Below are 22,238 nucleotides of genomic sequence, written 5' to 3' on the forward strand. Positions count from 1 at the left end.
TTGCTGTTCCCTGACATCCACAGGTGTTTTCAATACCTGATTGAAAACACTTCAATGAACCTCTGTTCTTCAGAGTGGTAGTTCTTTAAGGGGTTGAATAATTGTGTCAATGAAGAATTCACAAAAGAAACATTTACTACTATATTACAAAACCAATTGATGTCATTTTAGTTGCATATGGTTCTTTAAGAAGTCATTGTAGGATTTCATTCTGAATACAATTACAAATATACACTAAATTCCCTAAAACCCTTAACAGCATTGGGGGGTTGAATAATTTTGAACACAACTGTATGTATAATTTTTTTCAATGCGTGCACTTAATCTTTGTACAGCGCTTCATGAATGTGTTATGCTGCGTTTACACCAGCTGCAGTAGAGGCATCAAGCGCGAGTGATTTCAATGTTAAGTCAATGTGAAGACGCATTATCGCGCGTCTGGAGGTTTTGTGGCACGGATTAGGCGTTTGGCGCGGCGCGGTAGACGCAATTCCGCCTTATTCGTCTAGTTTGCGCGAATGGCGCTAATTGACTGTCTGTCGCGGTACCCGCGAATGGTGCTTTTTGTGCATTTTGCTTATGACGCGAATTTGCGGCTGACGCCCAAGTTGAAAAATGTGAACTTGTGTGAAGCCGGATTTTTGCGCCACGTTAACCAGTCGGGAGCCTGCTATACGAGCCACACCTGGAGCTATACGACACAATTTCTATAGAAGCAGAAAATAAAAAGGACCTCGCTTGGAAGAGTGTCAGTGAGGACATTAGGCAACCTGGTAAGTTGTAAATACACATTTCACTTGACGTTTATCGACCCGCGCCGTTTACGTGCGAATGCATTCAAATTGTTTAAGCGGCAAACTAGGTGCTGTAGACGCGATTTTGACGCCTGAAACGCGGCTGGTGCAAACGCAGCATTAGCATTCAGCCTAGCCCCATTCACTCCCCAGGATCCAAACAGAGATGAACCCAGAAGCCACCAAACACCCCCATGCCCTCCCCACCCAAAGACCGCTACATGAGTAGTTACACGAGTAAGCATGGTGGCACAAGATAATTGTGGTGATCCCTTCTTGCTCAAACTTCTGTCAATATTATTGCGCCCAAGGTCGAAGTTCTGCAAACTAAGTGCTCTTCCTTAAAAAAAAACTTACTCTTGTAACTACTCATGTAACGGTCTTTAAATAGAGAAAACATGGAAGTGTTTGGTGGCTTCTAAATTCATCCGTGTTTGGATCCTAATGAATGAATGGGGCTAGGCTAAATGCTAACACAGTCACAACGTGCTGTACAAAGATTAAGTGCACGCATTGGTAAAAGATAGGTATGTATTAATTTGTCTAAGTTGAGGTAAGAACATAGTCAAATATTGAAAAACTGTGGTGTTTTCCTTTAATGGAAGTAAAGATATCTAATCTTTTTTAAATACGCTTTATAGATCAAAAGGTTGTCGCGGTTATGCGCCTGGCCCGGAGTTAAATTCTGTGCTTGTTCATCAGTCTGGCTAGCGACTAAACTGACCTCTGGAACAAACACCTTGTGGAAAGTAAAAATGTTTCGGTTTCCAAAATACGAGGGGAGATGGTGAGCATGGATTTGCGACTCTGTTTTTTTTAATTCTTTTCGGAAGTCTCCCCGCCACAAAAAAGCCTGTGAAATTGAAACCCTGGTTTGCAAAGTGTCCTTACACTTTTGACTTTGTACAGTCACATGCAGTATTTTTTGATATTTGAGCATAATTAAAAACATGAGCAGTCCTCAATAAACAACACAAAGTTGCATTTTTAAATATCTTTAATACATTTAAAAGCGTATTCACTTTTATTCACTCAGTTTATTTAGAAATGTTTCCTGTGACAGAATGATTTATTTAAGTTTATCTTTGTTTATTCTTGTTTGCGAAGACATCAACTTGTGTCTGTTTTGTTCTCAAGCTTTATTCATTTGTTATTTCCTGTTGGAAAGTTTTCCACAATTACACATTTACAGCCCCTCAGTTTTCTGACAAGAATTTTTAAGCACTTTTTAGGTCTTGCAGGAGTACATATAAGAGATGCATGCCCATAATGGTTGATGCTACATTGTAACATTACTACATAAAACTACATTGTTCTGTCTATACTTAAAGCTTACTGATTGCCAGCCGGGGGTTCTAAAATAAGATGTGCTTGGTTATAAAAAAGGAACTTAAAAATGTCTTTTAATAACAAAACTTTCTTTAACTACTTCATCATTTTTTATTTGCATATTTAATAGATACTTTTTATTTGAAGAGCTCAGATGCAAAAGCCGCTGAACACCATCAAAATTAAGATAATGATACTTACCAAATTATTTTTGTTTTGTTTTTTAAGTAGAGGTTTTTTGCCAGAAAAGCTTGCATGCACTTAGAGGGTTTTGCATCAAAACTCTTCGTTTTTACATTTCTGGTATTGAAGTGAGTCTTTGAGCTTCAAAGAGGAAGTGCAAATGAAAAAAATATATATCAATATATATATATATCAAGAATAACATCCCTTTGATCAAACTTTTATATACTTTTACTCTTTTTTTAAAACGCATCTAAATATTTCATGCTCTCAATGTTTTTCTACCTCTCACTTTCATTTGCCTTGACCCTTGCACTGTCATTGGTCACTTTCACTGGTCTGGTGCGTGGCATCTTCTTGACAGGGCGGAGCACTCGAACCTTGTACCGCCTTGGATACCTTGCTTGACTTGACTCCGCCCCTTTCACGCTCTGAGGCGACTCTTGTCCCTCCTCCCCCTGCTCGCGGTAACCATGATGACGGAGAAACGGCTCCAGGGTTGCTAGGCGATTGTTAAGGTCCGTGATTCGCTTCTGTAAATGTGAGACTTCTCTGAAGAGATCATTTAAGGACTCCGAAAGAGGACGAACCCTGTGGAGAAACACACAGTGTGTGAGACGAGGTGAGAAAGAAGAGACAAGTGTGTGTTTATTAGGGCACATTTGTGACCCTGCCTGTGAAACCCCATCTGAAGTCTTTTTGGTAAATAAAATCATCATATATAATATAATGTTAAAAACATACTGTGAAAATATTGACTAAGGAAGGCAATTTCACAAATGTATATTAAATTAATGAAATTAAACGTTGATACTCCTAATTTCTTAATTATTTAACCTTTTATTCACAGGCATGCCCTTACGAAAATTAACCATGGTTTTATTGTGGTAAAAGTGTAGTAACCATGGTTTTTTTGGTGTATTGATTACTATCAGCAAAACTATGGTTTTACTACACTAACCATGATTTAACTAGGGTTTGTCAAAACCATGGTTATTTTGTGGTTACCATGGTTTTACTACAGTAACCATGGTTTTTTGGTTTTAACTGTAGTAAAACCATGGTTAATTTTCGTAAGGGTGGTCACGTTTGTATGACCACATGGGTATTACAACATAAGCATAGTTTATGAGTACACTTACTGTGTCCTAATACACAAAAATAATACTAAATTATGTTTATAAAAAAAAAATGGCAAAGTTTTAGGTTTGAAGAATATATCGTTAAAAAAGATGGACGACGCGACGTCGTTTCCATCCCATGTAATGACCTAAACCAAAAATGTCTGATCATGGGCCCTGCCATGATATTTAAAAAACGCCAGTTTGGAGCCAGGGCATGCTCAGAAGAAATCGTTCGTGGAGCCAAACTCGGAGCGGTATCAAACGTTCGCGCCCCCAATTCAACCACACAATCATAATTTTTCGGAACTTTCGGAAAATTTTATTAGAAGTGTAAATAATTTGCATATTTATAGCCGAGTCCCATTGGTTTGCATGGAGAGGGCGGGGTTTATGACTTGTACTGCAGCCAGCCAACAGGGGGCGATCAAAGAGCCAGCGGCTTCACTTTTCAAGATGTATGAGGCACACCCATTTTGAAGCATATAAAAGTTTGAAGCATTGTTCAAAATTATATTTTAAACTTTAAAGCCCAGTGTCAGCCAGCAGCTTCCATTTTTGTTAACGCTAAGCCCAGAGAGTTCTCTTATATGGGCAAAACACTGAGCTTGTCAATGTTACTTTTCACTCAGTTGTCCAATCACAGTGGAGAAGGGGGAGGAGAAATACCACAACAACCAACCGGCACATCGTACAATGACTGATAAACAAAACATAAGTATTATGGGGGAAACACACCAAATGCGAGTTCAACGATTTGCGAGTAAATTTCATACAAAGTCAATGCAAAGATTCGGTCAGATGCGTCCTAATGCGGGGTGCTGTGAATGACGCGAATAGGGTGGCGCAATTGCTGCGAAAACACTCGCTAATCGTCTCAAACAACGCGTCTTTGCGCAAGTTTAAAATATTCAAATTAGCATGACACAAAGTTAAATCCCATGAGTAATCTAGAGTGAGCAATGTGATGCTACGTGTTTGGTGTGTACGTAGCATTACTGTGGGTTCACACCAAATGATTCGCATCTATCACGCGTAGTTGGACGCTTGAACATTTTGAGTGTACTCGCTTCATTCGTGTCTGAAAGCTGCACGTGAAATTGAGACATTCACGCAGAAATTCGCATCATGGGAGGGGCTTCTGCGACTCAGCTCGCTTCCTATAATCACTTCACTACTAGAGCAAGCTCCTGATTGGTTAACGTGGCGCGTTTTTCTGCCAAAGTTCAGATTTTTCAACTCACGCTTTCCCGTGGCAGCGCTTAATTCTCACGAACTAGATGCGCGAATGAGGCAGAATCGCGAATGAGGCGGAATCGCGTCTCCGCGCTAAAAGCCTCATGCTACCTACACACCAAACGCGAGGCATCGCGTTACTCGCTCTAGATTACTCACGGGATTTAACTTCGTGTCATGCAAATTTTTCGCTTGAGTTGAATATTTTCAACTTGGGCGAAGATGCGTTTGAGGTGAATAGCGCATGTTTTCGCGGTAAATGCGGCGCACATATTGCGTCATTCGCATCGCCCCATACAAAGACGCGTCTGATTGCATCTTTGCATTGACTTAACATTGAAATCACTCGCGCTTGACGCCTTACCGCGGCTGGTGTGAACGCAGCATTATAGCTACTTAAAGGATTAGTACATTTCTTAAAAGAAAAATCCAGATAATTTACTCACCACCATGTCATCCAAAATGTTGATGTCTTTCTTTGTTCAGTCCAGAAGAAATTATGTTTTTTGAAGAAAACATTGCAGAATTTTTCTAATTTTAATGGACTTTAATAGAACCCAACATTTAATACGTAACTCAACACTTAAAAGTTTTTTTTAACGGAGTTTCAAAGGACTATAAACAATCCCAAACGAGGCATAAGGGTCTTATCTAGCGAAACGATTGTCATTTTTGACAATAAAAAAAACAAATGTACACTTTTAAAGCACAACTTCTCGTCGTGTAGATCCGGTCGTGTTGCCCCAGCTGACCCCACTACGTCACCGCAATACGTCATGACGTCAAGAGGTCACAGAGGACGAACGCGAAACTCCGCCCCAGTGTTTACAAGCGTCTTGAAAGAGGACCGTTCCTACGTTGTTGTATGTCAACTGATACTAATTAATGTCTTTGTGGCAGTTTATTGTTAAAAATGGTCCGCAAATGTGCGTTTTATATATGTAACACGTGACCTCCCTACGTCACTACGCATTTACGTTTAGTCGCGCTGGACCGGACCTTGACGAAAAGTTGTGGTTTAAAAGTATATATTTTTTATTTTTCTTGTCAAAAATGACAATCGTTTCGCTAGATAAGACCCTTATGCCTCGTTTGGGATTGTTTATAGTCCTTTAAAACTCCGTTGAAAAAAACTGTTAAGTGTTGAGTTAAGTATTAAATGTTGGGTTCTATTAAAGTCCATTAAAATTAGAAAAATTCTGCAATGTTTTCTTCAAAAAACATAATTTCTTCTGGACTGAACAAAGAAAGACATCAACATTTTGGATGACATGGTGGTGAGTACATTATCTGGATTTTTTTTTTAAGAAAATTGAATATTCCTTTAAGTACTCAACTAAAGAAACCAAGCACCCACAGGTGGCATTCCCAAACGTTTTTGTGGACACAGGGCCAAAAAAGTGCTGGGTTACTTTCAACCCAGCGTTGGGTGAAAAAGGTACAAACCCAGCCCTCGGGTTGTCATTTAATCTATGCTGGGATGTTTCAACCCAAAATGATGGTTTATTTCAACCCATTTTTGGGCCATATATAAAATTTTTCTTGATTAATTAACTCCTAATTTTTTTATTGATTATGTTTTTGAAATTAACCCAGTATTTGTTTTGCAGAGCTTTAAAAATGTATTGCAGTCTAGTGTCTACAGCGGGTTAATTTCTCTGCAAGTTGTAACTGTGAAACTTGAATTAGCTTAGTATAAAAGCATTATGCCTATGGAAAGTCATTAAACCACATACAGCAACATAAGTCTGTGTGTGTGTGCATTTGAATGTGGGGAGAGAGAGAACATATTATTTCTCCATTTCTTCTGCAGGGGCATAATTGAATAGCAATAGCCAAAATCAATACTTAGCACCAGGCTGAAAATATCATTTTGTGTAAGGCCACTCAGTCGGCATACTCAATGTTATAAAGAAAGAAATCGATGAGAAAGTAAGAAAGTTTAGGAATGCTAATATTATCTGTGCAATTCACCCTCATTTTAATACATAAGAATTGGGTTTCTGTAAGTCAAAGAATATAAATTAACAGGACATAGTTTCATATGACAAGACTAAACCTGTATACCTCCTAGCGAAGTCGTGCCTCACAAAATCTTTAAAGGTCACACAAATGTTGCCTCCAGATGTGTTAAAACACTCAGTATCATAGGATGACGTGTCCATTGTTCACATTAGTTGCAGTGTCCATTGTGATGACTATCTGATCCTGCCGCTTCATGGTCAACAACAAAAAGGATAATAAAGCCCTTTCTTGACAGATCATACAGTATTAGAGCCAGCTGCTCATCTGGACATCTGGAGTATTTTCACAGGTACATTACTGAAACTGTCTTCTTCCTGGCATCTGCCTTACATTCCCTTAAATGCATCCAAATCCTGCTCAACAGATTTAAATACAGATTCTAGTACATCTAACAGGATTTCTGTGTTCCTAAACAGCATCAAGGCTTGATTTCCCTTTTATTTAGTTCATTAATTGATCAGTAATAAAAATTATCTGCTGTTTTATGTAACCCAGCGAGCAATAGTAGTATGCATACTGATATACAGTAGTATGGATATGGCTAACCCACTTCTAGCCAAAATAAACTTGATATTGCAGGGTACATGTCATTTTTGCTAAAATAATTTGCGAGATTAGATGTTGTTTGAAATTTCAATCATGAAAGAAGTGAGTCAACAAGGTGTTTGGTTTCATTTATTTATTTCATTTATTTTTGGACTATGGTTGGACGTCTATAAAATTTTCACTGACAGCCCAAATTTTGTATTTTGTTGGATAGTGGAGATTAACTGTTTCCCCGTCCAGCGTTTTTTTTTTTTTTTAAGTTGCCAGCCAGCACCAGCCTTTTTCATGATTTTAACAAAAGTTTAATACCTTCCAGAAAATGTTCTTCTTTAAAGGACAAGTTCGGTATTTTACACTTAAAGCCCTGTTTTCAGATTGTTTTGATGAAATAGAACGGTTTTGACTGAAATTTCACATATGCGGCTGCCCCGAGAATTTTCGGGTGTTTGCTGTTTCACCTCCCACCTCTACAATGGTGATAGGTGCACAGGAACAATCCTCCCTAAAATGCATTAAACTTTCGTTTACAAAGACGTGAAACTTATCGAGTGGTCAGGGGTGTTCACTGATATGCTCACACAAAAATCGCTGCAAAAGATGCTTTCCAACACGTGTTTTAGCATTCGTTGTTAACTTGTGGACCTATTTTTCCAAACGCCTCACACCCGTATATTCTTACATTGAGAGTTTGAATAATATACACTCCAGCCCAGTTGGTGGAGATAGTCCGCCTTTGCCAACTGCAAGAATACAAACAACGTTCCCGGCGCGGAGTAATACCGTACCTCACAGCACATCTAATACAAGTCAATGGAGTTGGACAAAACTATGATAAAACCTGTTGGAAAGCATCTTTTGCAGCAATTTTTGTGTGAGCATATCAGTGAACACCCCTGACCACTCGGTGAGTTTCACTTCTTTGTTAATGAAAGTTTAATGCATTTTAGGAAGGATTGTTCCTGTGCACCTATACAGCCATTACAGAGGTGGGAGGTGATACAAGAAACACCCGAAAATTCTCGGGACAGCACCACATGTCCAAATCTCAGTCCAAACCACTCCATTTCATCATAAACAATCTGAAAACAGGGCTTCAAGTGCAAAATACCGAACTTGTCCTTTAAATATATGAACATACAATATATTAAATGAAAGAACAGACCCTCTGCTTTCAAACAAAACAAGTTTCATACTACCTTCATTAGTTCTCTTTGTATCAAAAAAAGTTTCATACTACCTTCAATAGTTCTCTTTGTATCACCTCTCAAATATGGGTAGGTTTCTTCAAAAAGGTTTCGTCGTTTGTGGGTTTATTGGCCAAGCTGCTTCTTCTTTAAGGCTGTTGCACTGCTACTGTGGGTTACATGCATGGATACTGCATACTAGCGGTCTGCATGTGTAATTGCAGAAATATATATGAAAACCAACACGTAGTCTACGGCGACGAGGCTACGGTGTAGGACCTACGGACAACTATAATGAGCACTGTAGCCTACGGCACCCCTCTCTCAGGTCAAAAAGATCTGTGTTGCATTTCCTTGCATGCATTTCCGCTTGCGAAATGCGCACAATACACAATCCGCTTCTTCTTCGGCTTTTGACTCTACTGTCACATGCCCATGGACACTGCCTCCTAGCGATCTGCATGTGTAATGCACATCGAGGCAAACAATGACACAGAAGTATAAATGAAAACTGCCGGGTAGCCTATTAAGTCCTACGCAAAAGTATTAATTGCACCGCCATCTTGTGTCAAGACGAGGGAGTTAATTCTGCACATGCCACAATAAACTACTAGCGGCTTTTACTCTCATTATTGTGGCGAATTATGTGATTAAATAAGTGCACTCGATAATGTCCAATGTAATTTTAGACAACACCGCAAATTGGCTGTCCCATCAAATAGTTCACCAATTAATAGGGAGCTATTTTGGACACAGCCATTGACTCTAATGGTCCCTGAACAAAAATCAGTGTACTTGTTTTGTACTTAAGTAATTAAAGATTGTTGTGATTCATTTGCAGTGTTTACCTGGAGTAGTCTGGTAGAAGATCACTGGGCTGTGAATGTAGAAGTGTCTTGATTTCTTTGAATATACGTTTGCCCCAGACATCCAACACTCGGGTAACACTGCGTATGTTGGCCACATTCACGTTCTCCGCTGTCGTAAGGGGAAAAACAATGACGCTATTGTTTAGTAAGGTAGGCAAGACTGTAGATCTTTAGAGCTTTAATCTTAAAGCTCGGACTAAAGTAGGAGATATTGGGGTGGTTTCCTGGACAGGACTAGGCCTTAGTTTAATTAGGAAATATAACTAGTTTTAACAAACATGCCTTACTAAAAACTTTACTTGTGTGCATTTTGAGGCAAAACAGAGGGCACTGATGTATTTTAAGATATGTCAGTGCAAGATGTTATCAGTTTGGACAGCTCTTACATTTATTTTAGTCTAGGACTAGTCCAATCCCTATCTGTGAAACCAGGGTATAGGGGTAGTTTCCCAGAGTGTTTAAGTAGTCCCAGGCCAAAAAATGCATATTTGAGTTTTCTTAACTGAATCCAGCTTGCACTGACATAACTTAAAGAGCACCTATCGTCCGATTCACGATTTTACATTTCCTTTGGTGTGTAAGTGTGTATTAGTACATGTTAATGATGCAAAAAGTACAAACTCCAAAGTAAACAATGACGCGAGTTATCATTTCCAACGTAAATCTCTTTTCTTGGACTACAACAAACACACAGATTGTAGGCAACAGTTTACTTCCTGGCAGGGCCGGCGTCAAGGGGGGGCATTCGCGGGCAGTGCCCCCCCGAACAGGTTGTTGTGCCCCCCCTACAAAGTTTTTTATTACTTTAATATATATCAAGAATAATTAAAATAAATTAAACATTGAATGTTTCATGACTTGTAATGTAATCAAATGAGGAAAATATAGTTGATATATGTTTTCTTTAATTAAAATAGACCAGTTTCTCTGATTTGATGTATTGCCGCGTCTCACCCATCTTACGTCTTTAGCATATTTGTTACTTGATACTAGCAACGTGTTTTTTCGCGGCATTTTATGGATCGTGTAAAATATGGATATTAGAACATTTAGAACGAACCAGCACCGCCTGCTTCATCTTCATGCAAACACAGACTGGCTCAAACTCAGAGATTAGAGGTCGAGGTGGAATTTACAAATCTACAGGACACTGTTTTAAGGAAGTTTAATGTTCTTACACGCCGTCTTCTGCTATTTTAAAGGTAAGTTAGCGTTGTTTTAAATTACGTAAGCTTAAATGTGAAGTGTGGCTATAGACCGTTAACAGCATTACGACGTGATTATGGTAAAGCGGCTTTTTTAAAGCTAGGACGCGGTGTGCGCTGCGCTATGAAACCCATTCATTTCAATGGCTTACGCCGCGCGAGGGCGATTTGTTGTTGCGTCGAGCCAAGCGCGAGCGCAGCGGAGCTCAGCTTGTGCTCACGCCGCGGTCGAAGTTCAATAGTTTTGCGCATAGTTTGTGGTCTTTTGCACTTTATACGGGAAATGAGCTGACAGTCTGTACTAATTGTATGAGTGTGTGCTTGCTGTATTTGTTGTTTTAATGTCTTGTTTTTGCAAGTTATTGTTGCTATTGCGTGCCCCCCGTTGGAAGCCGAGTGCCCCCCTGTTAGTTATGGTCTGGCGCCGGCTCTGCTTCCTGGGATTGGTGACATAGACAAGACTGACATTTTCATAATTCCTCCCGCTTGGACTCACAGCCTGTAAATTAACTCCTGTTAGCACTGCATTGTGAGCGAATCTTTCAAACATGGTAAGGAGCTTCACATTTCCATCTGACGTCAGAGTTATTCAGACCAATCACAACGTATATGCTGGCCAATCAGGGATACAGAGCTTTTCAGAACTATGAGTTTTGTACAAAATCAGTGCGTTTTTAGGAAGACATGGATATCTGGAGCTACAAAATGTATGGTATGTAGAAAATAATGTTTTTTTTTACCATAATCCACGCAAACAGATTGTATTTTACCAAATACACAAAATAACATTGTTTAAAAAAATCCGTAGAAATTACAATGGTATTGCAGCTGGGTTGCTGGTAAATTACCGTAGATTTAAATTTATGTTATTTACTGGCAAGAGTTTGTTCAAAGTTGAATTTTTTTTTAAATATTAACAAGTCTTTATTTTTACAGAATAAAACTATACTATAACAGCCTCATGCAAAGCATTCTGGGAACAAGAAATCATCATCAAACGTTTTATGTTTTTTGCTTCAGATTTTGTTTCCCAGAATGTTTTGCTTGATGCTGTTTTTCTAGTTTTATTCTGTTAAGACAGAGACTTGTAAATGTTTCGTGTTCATTTAACTTTGAACAAAATATTGCCAGTAATAACATAAATTTAAATCTACGGTTAGTTACCGGCAACCCAGCTGCACATTTTTTTACAGTATGAATAGGTGAAATAGGTGCCCTTTAAAATAAATCATTGTTTTGTCTCAAGATGCACACCAATGTTTTTGTAAGGTATATGTTTGTAAAATGTCCTACTGTAGCTAAGCCCTAATCCTGGCCTAATCTAAAACCTTTTCCGGAAACCGTTCCTTAGTAACAGTATGTACTGTGTTTCTATGTTGGGCAGACTGATTTGATAAAACTGGTTGTTTTGACTTTTAATTATTTTATTGATGACTAATCCAGACTGACTCACATTTTCTCACTAGGTTAATATAAAGTTGATTTTTGAATGATTAGAAATAAACTTTTTTATTTTGGCAAACATATGACACAAAATACTAACAGTATGATAGCATATTGATTTTTTTATTTTACCATCTGGATACATTGTTTATTTGTTTTACCTCCCTCTCTGTAGTTCCAGTTCCCATAATCCACTTCATTGCTTATCCCAAGACATGGAGACAAAAATGCCATGATCACCAGCCATGCCATCAACATCTTGGCCAAGGGAACGGTCATGGATACCATGTGGCTGAGGTGTAAAAGGAGGCAGGGAGTAATATTAAACGGTTAAACAATCTGAAAATTTACCAATGAGAGTTTAAAACCTTAATGCTGCCAATTCATCTGGCACAGAAAAGAGCACACTGTTATTTCCAGGACAAACAGCCAAAAGAGATATATGGGCCGAGCATACGTTTGTACACAGCTGTACGACTTCATATGATCACATCTTTTCAATTTCCCGGGACAATGATGCAGTGTTGAATATTTTCACTTAGGTCAGATCACATGAGTTCATTTATTGGAGAAAAGAAGTACAGATTAAACTAAATTATCTAAAGGAAAATTTGTGTTCTTTGTGTCAGTCACTGGACATCAGTAAGATTTACTGTGAAAAGACAAAACTTATCTAAGCCAAAATGATCATCGGATTCAAATTTCAGAGAAATCCAGCTGGAGAAGCTAGAGGAATGAGGAAAGTTTTACGTAATATTGAATCTGGAAATCGTGGTTATTGACTTTGTAGTGAGTCAGTAAAGAAGCATTTCTTAGAATGACTTCATATCAAAGTTTTGAAGAGATCTTGCATGCTGAAAATCCCAAAACAGGTGGTTTCTGTTTGTTTAAATGACAAAAAAAATAATTTTAATAGTAAAACTTATTATTAATTCATGTCCAAGCTACACTGAGCCAACACTCTTTGACAAATACTATTACATAATGCACAATAAATTTCAGCCTTGAGAGAAGGAACTGACATACTACATCAGAAATGTTGAAAAATGTTCTCAGCACTTGATGAACATATTCAGTACTGCAACATTTGGGTTTATTGGTATTTCTTTGAATTGCTGTAAAATGGATTTTTGCTTTATGAGTTGCAGACAGACCACACAGTTACAGCAGCTAATGTAAAGGATGAATCCAGCAGAGAGAAGGAAAAAACAGCGCAGAAAAACTGCAGGACACACATGGTACTTAAGCAAAACATCTGTGTGTTTTACACCGCGACGCCATCAGTAAAACATTATGAAGTAAGGATATTCAAATAAATCAGTGTTTCGAAAATAATTACTTACTTTGTTATAAATTTTATGAGATGTTGCCTTCTTCTCAGTTTACTTAGCAAATATGTTTTCTAGTCCTTTGCTGCTTTTTAGTCTCAGTCCTGTTTAGTCGTCTTCCTATTTTCTTTATCAACAGAAGAAACAATGTGATGAAGAAGTCAGTGCTCACACTTAAACTTGTCTTACTGTAGGTCTGCCCCCCAAAATAACTGATGCTATATACGCTCTCTTTCTCTAATTCAACCCCTCCCTTCTCTGCACTCTTTCTCACTTTTAACTTACTTACTTTTCATTCTCCTTCCCCTCATCTGTTCTCCTCTGAGCTTGGTGGTAAATACATTTTATGTAGGTGTGTTTATTTCATAACACAGCAGGCGTATTTATAAAAGCAGTTAAGCAATAAGTATGTGATTCATGTGGATTTAACAAGGTTATATATATATTGTATATGACAACTCGTTCACTGTAAAATGGAAATTTATTTTGTATAGTTAATTATCTTTAAAGTATCTTGTTTGTGGTCATTAAGCAAGATAGATAGCAAGAATTAATATAAAATGTGTGGCAACAGGTGTGTGTTTATGGGTGATTCTCACGAAACCATTGAAACACCACGGCACTAATGATTTTAGCTTTAAAATGTGTAATATAGTAACATTAAAAAGCATCAGAATAAACACAATACTGTGTTTTACCTTGCACAATGTGTGATTTCAACATAAGAATTTATAATTGGAAATTTTATCTAATTTTCTGCTGAAATTCTCATTACCGCAATGTGTCCGGCTGTGTTTGAACATGCGTTATGTTGTAATTTAATCAAATTAACACAAAAATTTTAAGAAAAAAAATTAATGGATGTTTTGCTAGACTACTTTAGATGACAGAAAAAATATTTACTGAATATTCATGTCTAATAATAATGAAGAAAAATTAGGAAAATTATGTGTCCATGCCTGATGTTCTCATCCTCCGCAACACTTTTTGAGAACAGTTTAAGCACACATACAGAATTTTAATAAAGTTTGATTTTGAGTGACCAAGCACATGGACCAGTTACTTCAAGATGGCTACCAGTTAAATCATTTTTTTACAGTTAATTTGAAATATTGTCTTGTCAGAATGCTTACACGACATTTTGATTATCATTACCGAAACAGATGCTTATTAAATGTTATTTTGATTAATAGAAGCATAATACTTTGATTTTAAATGCATGTGCAGAATCTCCAAATTATGTTCTTTCAGGTTTGTCATGTCATTTTGAAAATATGTCAGTGTTGATGTTTTCTGACTGTAGAGTTAATGAGATTTTTTAGGACTAATTTTTTTAAATTATGTTACAAAAAGTGTTAAATGATAAGTAAAAGTTTTTAAATTAATGTTCCCATTTACTCCAGACTTTGTTTTTCAATGTCTGGTGGGAAAAAAAGTAAATTTAAGCAATTTTTACATTTTCATGCTTGACATTTTTAAAACCAAGTTTTCGTGAGAATCACCCTTATAGTCATTTTACCATGCCTTCAAACTGCCAATCAGAATTTAGACTTTTTACATAATTGTTAAAGTCGCAAATTAAATGTGTTCTCAGTTTGCACACCCCAGACAAATTTGAATGATATAATAAAATGGCAAGTAAATAAACCAAGTTATCAAAATCTTGAAAAATATGTGGGATTCTCATACGGTGGGGGCGTGTCCGCTGTCGAAACAGAAATCACGCCCACTCGAAAGCTGCCATCTCTCTCAACTTTCAAATACCGCTACAATCTGAATGGATGCTCGCGGTTGTGTTAGGGGCGGGGTAATGCTGGGTGGCTCCGGTGAATCATCGAGCCACCGTTTTAGCCCGCCCCAAACCTGAAATGATGACAAACTGCTTAAAGGCGTAACCCCACAATTCAGTACTACATAGTCTTTGTAACATGTTTCAGCAATACATTTCTAACATTTATAACGTGTTTAGAAACAATTTTCAGAAATGACTTTACCTGGTCTTTAAAGGAACATGCCCACATTTTGGGAATTTATTCACTGTATCCTCCAGAGTTAGATAAGTCCATACATACCTTTCTTATCTCCGTGCGTGCTGTAACTCTGTCTGACGCAGCCCCTGCTAGCTTAGCTTAGCACAAAGACTGGAAGTGAATGGCTCCAGCTAGCATACTGCTCCCAATAAGTGACAAAATAACCCCAACATTTTCCTATTTATGTGTTGTGATTTGTATAAATGTTGTCTCATGTGACCTTGTTATTTGTACACGGTCTGACTATACAAATCACAACAAAAATAGGAAAATGTTGGTATTATTTTGTCGCTTATTGGGAGCAGTATGCTAGCTGGAGAAATTCATTTCCAGTCTTTGTGCTAAGCTAAGCTAGCGGGGCTGCGTCAGACAGAGTTACAGCATGCACAGAGAAGAGAAAGGTATGTATGGACTTATCTAACTCTGGGGGGATACCGTGAATAAGCTAAATTCCCAAAATGTGGGCATGTTCCTTTAATGTGCATGTGCAGTTCTTGTTTAGTTTCTTTTATAACATTTTAAGTATATTGTCTGACTGATCATTTTGAAAGTCTGTATGTGTTTTAACAAAAAGAAAAAAAAGTGTTTTAACAAAAAGTGTATGTATCTTTCTTTTTGAAGCCATAACACTTCATAACTCTTTTTCCAGATGTGCAAACATATCGTCTCTCTTTTGTGTTATCAGTCAGATGCATAAATCAGATAGCATAAGACTTATTCCATCTAAGTTTCTGTCATAACTGACCAACAAGTCCAGTAACTTGCTAGTAAAGATTTAATCTTTTATCATTGCTACCAGTGACAATAATAATAGGCAGCAGAAAAAACTGGACATGGACATGGCAAAATGTAACTTTAAAATCATTTTGTTGTTGTTTTTGTTGAAATTGTTTCTCAAAACGATATGATTGCACTTTTCTTATTTCAGACTAAGGGAAAACTTCAAAGTATGTTACTTTACTGAGTATCTAACTTGGTGTCATCGGTCTTATTGTTTATGATTGTAAAATACAGTTGCCTTTGATCTTTTCTTCTACGCAGGTATGCTTTGGCTGTACTGTTATTTATTAGAGTCATGTCTATATAAATCTGCACTGATTTTGATCCCCAGAATGACTAAAGGAATAGCGTACAGGGCAGGAAATATTTTTTCTCTGTTATCCAGATGTTATTTCTGTTGTGTCTCTCGTTCGTTCTCGCTCTCTCTCACCCCGCTGAGTTTTTTCTGGTATGTGAGGCCAGTTTTGCCTGGCTGTGTGAATGAACCGTATGAGAGTTTACTTCATTTCTTTGGCTCTAAGGCAGCAGTCACAAGGCGCATGCACCTGTTTTTTATTAAACCAGGCAATCTGTCACCTCCAACTGAATTCCTTTCAACCTTCTCATCTTTTCTTTCACTTTCTCTGTTTTTCCTTTAGTGTCATCAGACCATACAAATGGAGCCTAGAAGTTTAATTGGTTGGAAAATATGCAAGCCTGTGCATACAGAATGACCAAGTCTGTTACGTTTGTGTGAATGTCTTTCTCTCTTTTTTACACCTTTATTCTCTCTTTTATCTATTTCTTATCAAAGTAGATATTTTTAGAGAATCTTTGTACACAAAGAAAGAAAATGTAGTGATGCAATCATTATGTAATTCATTATTGAGTATGTTTGGCCTTTATTTGCTCCCAACGAGGGATTTAGCGTCTCCTTCACAAAATATCACATACTCATCTGCTTCCATCTGGTGGTTGAAGTGCAGTATTTCCAAACTTACCTTTCTGAAAAGACCTGTCTTGCATTCCCAGTATGCTTCTTTACCCTGTAAGACCCAAATATAGAAAAAAACTTTGAAAAAAATATGTAACCTTTTATATGCAGCCCAGTCACACTAAATTACGTACCTATAGTCACATAATTTTTTGATTCTTTTTCATGACATCCTTACCCAAACCCAACTCTAACCCTAACGCCAGGCGACAATGGTTTAAAAATCTGAAAATATAAAAAATAAATCTGAAACAAACAGTATAAACCAATACTTAAAGTGACATCCTAATGCAAACACCAAATCTAACCCTAAACCGAAGCGAAAATGGTTTGAAAAAAGGAAAAAGCAGTTGAGTAACCAATACGTGACAATGACACATAAACAGAAATTCGTGATACGATCACGAAAAAACGTAGAAATTCGTAACAGTATCACGAAAAAGAATCAAAAAATTATGTGACTATAGGTATGTAATTTTGTGAGACTGGATAGTTTAAATGTTGTTGTAAGAGTCCTCTAATGAAAAAAATCTATTGGTACATTTTTGACATTTTGGTAAGTTTTTATGGAAATGTTGTAATATTACAACATTGGGCCTATAGGGTAGCAGAATTGCTGTGATTTCACTCACTGTCTGAACAAATGTTAATAACATCTAAGAGTTCACAGGGTGTAAATCCCTTTTCAGACAGTAATACCTGTCATGGGTTGGTTTTGCTGCCGTCATGTCAACATATTTATCATATGGGCAGACATAAAGTTTTTAATTTCTCTTTTATAGTTGAGAGGCATCATCACATTCCTCCTCATCAGTTATATCAGAGTCCCATCTCAAAGTCACTTTTTTTCACATTTTGATGATATAAATGAGGTCAAACACATTGTAGATAAGACAGTCCTGGCTAGTAGCATTCTGAAATAAAAAACACACTGATTTTTCCATGCTTATTAATCTTGATGCAAATCAATTCCAATCACATAATTACATTTCAAAGGATTCACCCATTCCATAGATTTTACACAATACTGTCTGGCGAGCTTATTGTCCTCTATTTATAATGCCAATATCACCTGTACCCCACACCCCACATTCCAGAACATTATAACCTGGCCCTCATGCAGCAAATAGATATTTGAGCAAACAAAGCCCAGACAAGAAAACAGGACCAGCAAAGAATATTTTTTAAACAATAAGATACAGATATTTTCAAATGCCACATAAATACTTTCAGATCTCAAATAAATAATTTATTTCCTATAAACATATTAAATACTCTTAAAACTTTGATTAAAACCTTAAAATGGACATTTAACATCAATATAATATTTTGTTGCCACAAAAAATGATTAAAAAAGTAAATTTTTAACAGTTTAGAAGTACAGGCATTTTACTTACGTGATTGTTGATTTATTTAATAAAGTAAAAAAGGTTATGTTCTTTAAGGCAGGTTTGCGGGTTTTGTAAGTTGAGAGCCAGGAAAACAAACCTATTTACAAAGTCTACCATTCAAAATCCTTGCTGGGTTAAACATTAGGACTTTTTAGGTGTGTAAATTTTAAAGAGAAAAAAACATGACAGGTATACTTTATTAGATTTTAAACTGATGTTGTAATGTTACAACCGAGGGTTTTATAGGATTAATTAACCTAACTCTTTTGTAAAGTGGCCCCACAGCTACAGTAGAAGTTTCTTGAACAATGGGCTTTCCTTAAAGGGATAGTTCCCCCAAAATGAAAATTTTGTCAATTTCTTTATACTGCAAAACACAAAGGAGATATTTTGAGCAATGTTTGTAATCAAACCGTTTTGGAGCACCATTTTTTGAATGGTGCTCGAAAACAGCTTGATTGCAAGCATTCCTCGAAATATCTTCTTTTGTGAGATCAAAGAAATCCATACAGGTTTGAAACAACATGAGGAAATAATGACAATTTTTATTTTTGGGTAAACTATCCCTTTAATTTGTTTTCCATACATTTTGCAAGTAAACAACTCTGAATACATTCCGACTGCTTTGTATTACTTTTGTACATAATTTTATTATGTAGTATTGAAATGATTATAAACTGTATAATATACTGTACCAGGTTTTTAACATACTAGGCTTTTTCTCTGTAAAAGGACAGAATTAGGGAAGTTGCAAAGGAAGTGGTTTGGTGGATTCATGAGAAGATTGTATGTCATGATGTTAAAGCTCTGTGTAAGTCCACCGTGATGCAATATGGCTCAACTTCCTGTCTTCTCCAGAGAAACATCACTTCTGTTTGAAAATAATACTTCGCTGTTGTGTTGGATATATGCCATCTGACAAAAAGACACAGGGTGGATCATTTCATTTTAAATGAAGGGAAATTTGAATTGTAATGATGTACGTGACAAAGCCTGCCGTGTGTTGGATCTTTATCCTGTCCTGCTGGCGAGTAACTGAAGGTACGTCAGTCTTTATTTATCTTGACTTTATTTCAATTGCTATATGTCTGACCATTAATACCTCTTCAATCTGAATAGAAACCATGCAGATGAAAAAAGGTGACACTTCAATCTCTACGACGTACAGAACCGGAGTGGCACTAACAGGAGAAACTTTAAAAATCAGCCTGTCCGTGAAAATCCCTGCAAACTCCACCAACCAAATTAAATGCCAACATGATGTGTTGGGGAGTGTTTGGGAAAAAAGGATTGAAAATAAAAATGTTCAAAGTAATAAGCAGGAGGAGGTGATAATCAAAATGCACAACACATCTTTTTCTGGAGATTACTCTTGCAGTTATATGAGTCAGGCGGTACATTGGGTGATTCTTGTAAGGGGTAAGTCTGAAGATCACGGATAAATATCTTCATAAGTTTCTTAGATCTAATATATTTTTTCAATGTAAAGCACTGGTGCCTAATATTGATCTCTCAAGTACACACTCATCACTTTGACTCAATGTACAGTCATGTATGAGTCTTAATATGTATAGCTTATTGATTTTTAAAACTTCTGTACACATCAAGTGTGTTGCTTGTGAGGCAATGCACAGACCAATGAATCAAATAAAGCAGTAATTTAGAGTTCAGTCATCATGTGACATGTTGGACTAAAACAGTAACTACTTTTATATCTGAAATCAAGTGACATGACTGTATTTCGACACTGTTTCATCTACTCAACCAGATCTCCATTTTCTTCTCAGATAAAGGTTATGAGGAGCCAGATGATGTGTTAGAAATTGATGTCATCATACAGATGATTTTCTCAGGAGCTGTACTGATCTTCAATGTGGTTGGGTCACTTTACATATTAAAAAGATACAAGGTAACAGCTGAATGCCTTGGAAAGATACAAATGTATTGTATTATGGTTATTCACCTACCTAAATTTACCTTCACATTGTACTGTACTTATTACTGTGCGTTGATGGAAATAATGGACGACGGGCCATTGAATTATAAGAAAATAATGCACACCCAAGGTGGTAATGCCGGAGTCAATTATTCCGCTTATGCCACGGTTACCAAAAACATTGCTCTGGTGTATATTTTTAAGACATTTAACAAGGTGTGCGGTTTACAGAAATATAATTAACACCCATGGATAATTTCTCAGCCAATCAGAATAAAGCATTCAACATGGCCGGTGGTATAAGGTGACAATAAAGAACTAGGCCAGTGTTATTAAGTAAGGTGCATTACTGTACATTTATGCATTTTGCAGAAGTGTTTATGCAAAGAAGTTCAAGCTGATAACAGACACAGGAACATAACCCCAAGTTGCAAGTTACAACTTTCCAGAGTTGCTTTGAAAGCAAGACGATTAGGCTATGACCAAAACAGTGTAATGCTAAAATTAAATGTGTAATGCTAAAATTAAACACAAAAATTACACAAATCTTTAGCTATACTTTTAACATGTGGTATCCTAGCAACCTATGTGCTACTTTTGAGTATTGGTTTAAGCTCTTGTTTTGCTTTTGTTGGTTTAGGAACAACCACCTTCCAAAGACAAGAAAAATAAAGCACCGGAGGAGAGACCAACAAATAGTGAAGATGCAGCAATGGATGAAGATGATGCATCCGCATCACTTTACACTGTGAGATATCAGTCTATTTCACTTTTTGCTAACATTTCTTTTTTTATCTGATATTGATTTGTAAATGTTTTATTTATAATATTGTTTACATCTTATTCCACAAGGATCTACAACCCAGACCAGGCTCCATATATGACATGCTAAGTCCAGAAGTGATGACACATGCAGAAGACATGAAGAATTGTAAACTAAAGGTTGGTTTATTTGTTGGAAAGATATTAAATATCACACTACACAAGACCTTTAATATCATGCTTAGAAAGACTGAATCTGTTCTGAAGACATATAGGGTTTTGAAATATTGATTTACACTGTATGTTTGTGGATATTTACTAGTGGTTGACATGACATAAATGTAAAGTATGTACTGGCTGGCATTTGACTTGAGATTGTATAATAGTGATAAGCTTTACATGGCTAAATGTGAACATAAATAAATGAAATTAAGACAATAAAGTTAAGAAAGTAACATCAAATTTAGACAAACTAAAACATTTAGGTCAGTAGCAATGAGCGCAATAAGCATGTAAGAAGATTGGTACACATAATTTTCAGCAAATCCTAAAATTTGAACATCACATTAAAATCACTGGCCCATATTTGGGTAATTTGATAGTTTAAATGTTAATTTCCTGCCTTTATTTTATTTATAAAAGCATACACACGCTCATGTGAAAACTTTTCGAAAGACTTACAGCATGTCTTAAAAGTTTTGTTGATGATTATACCATCAAAAGGTGTTTTTCAGAAAATGTGTAATTTAACATGTGTAAAAAGCATTTAAATTTTACAAAATATTTTTATTTGGTCACACCAGTGTCTCTTTGTTTTCTTTCAGAATTCTAAAGCTCAAGAAGAAGAAGTATTTGATTCTGTCTATGAAAATCTGTGAATTTGTTTGTACATTTTCATTCATGTTTTTAAATATGTATATTTTGTAATGAATTGTTTTGGTAAGTGTATTAACTTTTGTAAAAATAAAAAAAACAGGTAACACGTTTTACTTAAGTTCAAATATTATGTATGACAAAAAATAAAATAACAGAGGAACATTAAAACAAAAAAATATTAAAAAGATCAATGCTGTATCAATGTGTCGGTGTTTTCACCAAACTAC

The 22,238-nt window shown here is 36.5% G+C and overlaps 2 protein-coding genes across 2 annotated transcripts; one reads left to right on the top strand and one right to left on the bottom strand.

Annotated features, from left to right (window-relative positions):
- Window positions 1-1,773: 1,773 nt before the first annotated feature.
- Window positions 1,774-13,505, bottom strand: LOC129444217 (uncharacterized). The gene is made up of 4 exons (XM_055204718.2): window positions 13,279-13,505; window positions 12,097-12,227; window positions 9,267-9,396; window positions 1,774-2,897 (listed from the first exon to the last, which is right to left on the bottom strand). Exons 2-4 carry the CDS (start codon window positions 12,221-12,223, stop codon window positions 2,588-2,590), a joined length of 567 nt encoding a protein of 188 aa, XP_055060693.2. The 5' UTR covers window positions 12,224-12,227; window positions 13,279-13,505; the 3' UTR covers window positions 1,774-2,587.
- Window positions 12,221-22,207, top strand: nfam1 (NFAT activating protein with ITAM motif 1). Its single transcript, XM_073861615.1, has 7 exons — window positions 12,221-13,233; window positions 19,296-19,478; window positions 19,557-19,856; window positions 20,225-20,346; window positions 21,014-21,121; window positions 21,226-21,315; window positions 21,960-22,207. Exons 2-7 carry the CDS (start codon window positions 19,412-19,414, stop codon window positions 22,011-22,013), a joined length of 741 nt encoding a protein of 246 aa, XP_073717716.1. The 5' UTR covers window positions 12,221-13,233; window positions 19,296-19,411; the 3' UTR covers window positions 22,014-22,207.
- The last annotated feature ends 31 nt before the right edge of the window (window positions 22,208-22,238 follow it).

The sequence above is a fragment of the Misgurnus anguillicaudatus genome, chromosome 3 (assembly GCF_027580225.2).
Source record: "Misgurnus anguillicaudatus chromosome 3, ASM2758022v2, whole genome shotgun sequence".
In the NCBI taxonomy this organism is placed as follows: Eukaryota; Metazoa; Chordata; class Actinopteri; order Cypriniformes; family Cobitidae; genus Misgurnus; species Misgurnus anguillicaudatus.

Bases quoted from the DNA above. Each gene is read 5' to 3' on its own strand.
- LOC129444217 (XM_055204718.2), bottom strand. From the start codon at position 12,223: ATGGTATCCATGACCGTTCCCTTGGCCAAGATGTTGATGGCATGGCTG. The intron at 9,397-12,096 runs GTAAAACAAATA...CCCTTACGACAG, and splicing joins CTGGAACTACAGAGAGGGAG to CGGAGAACGTGAATGTGGCC. The intron at 2,898-9,266 runs GTAAACACTGCA...GTTTCTCCACAG, and splicing joins CTTCTACCAGACTACTCCAG to GGTTCGTCCTCTTTCGGAGT.
- nfam1 (XM_073861615.1), top strand. From the start codon at position 19,412: ATGATGTACGTGACAAAGCCTGCCGTGTGTTGGATCTTTATCCTGTCC. The intron at 19,479-19,556 runs GTACGTCAGTCT...CAATCTGAATAG, and splicing joins CTGCTGGCGAGTAACTGAAG to AAACCATGCAGATGAAAAAA. The intron at 20,347-21,013 runs GTAACAGCTGAA...TTGTTGGTTTAG, and splicing joins ACATATTAAAAAGATACAAG to GAACAACCACCTTCCAAAGA.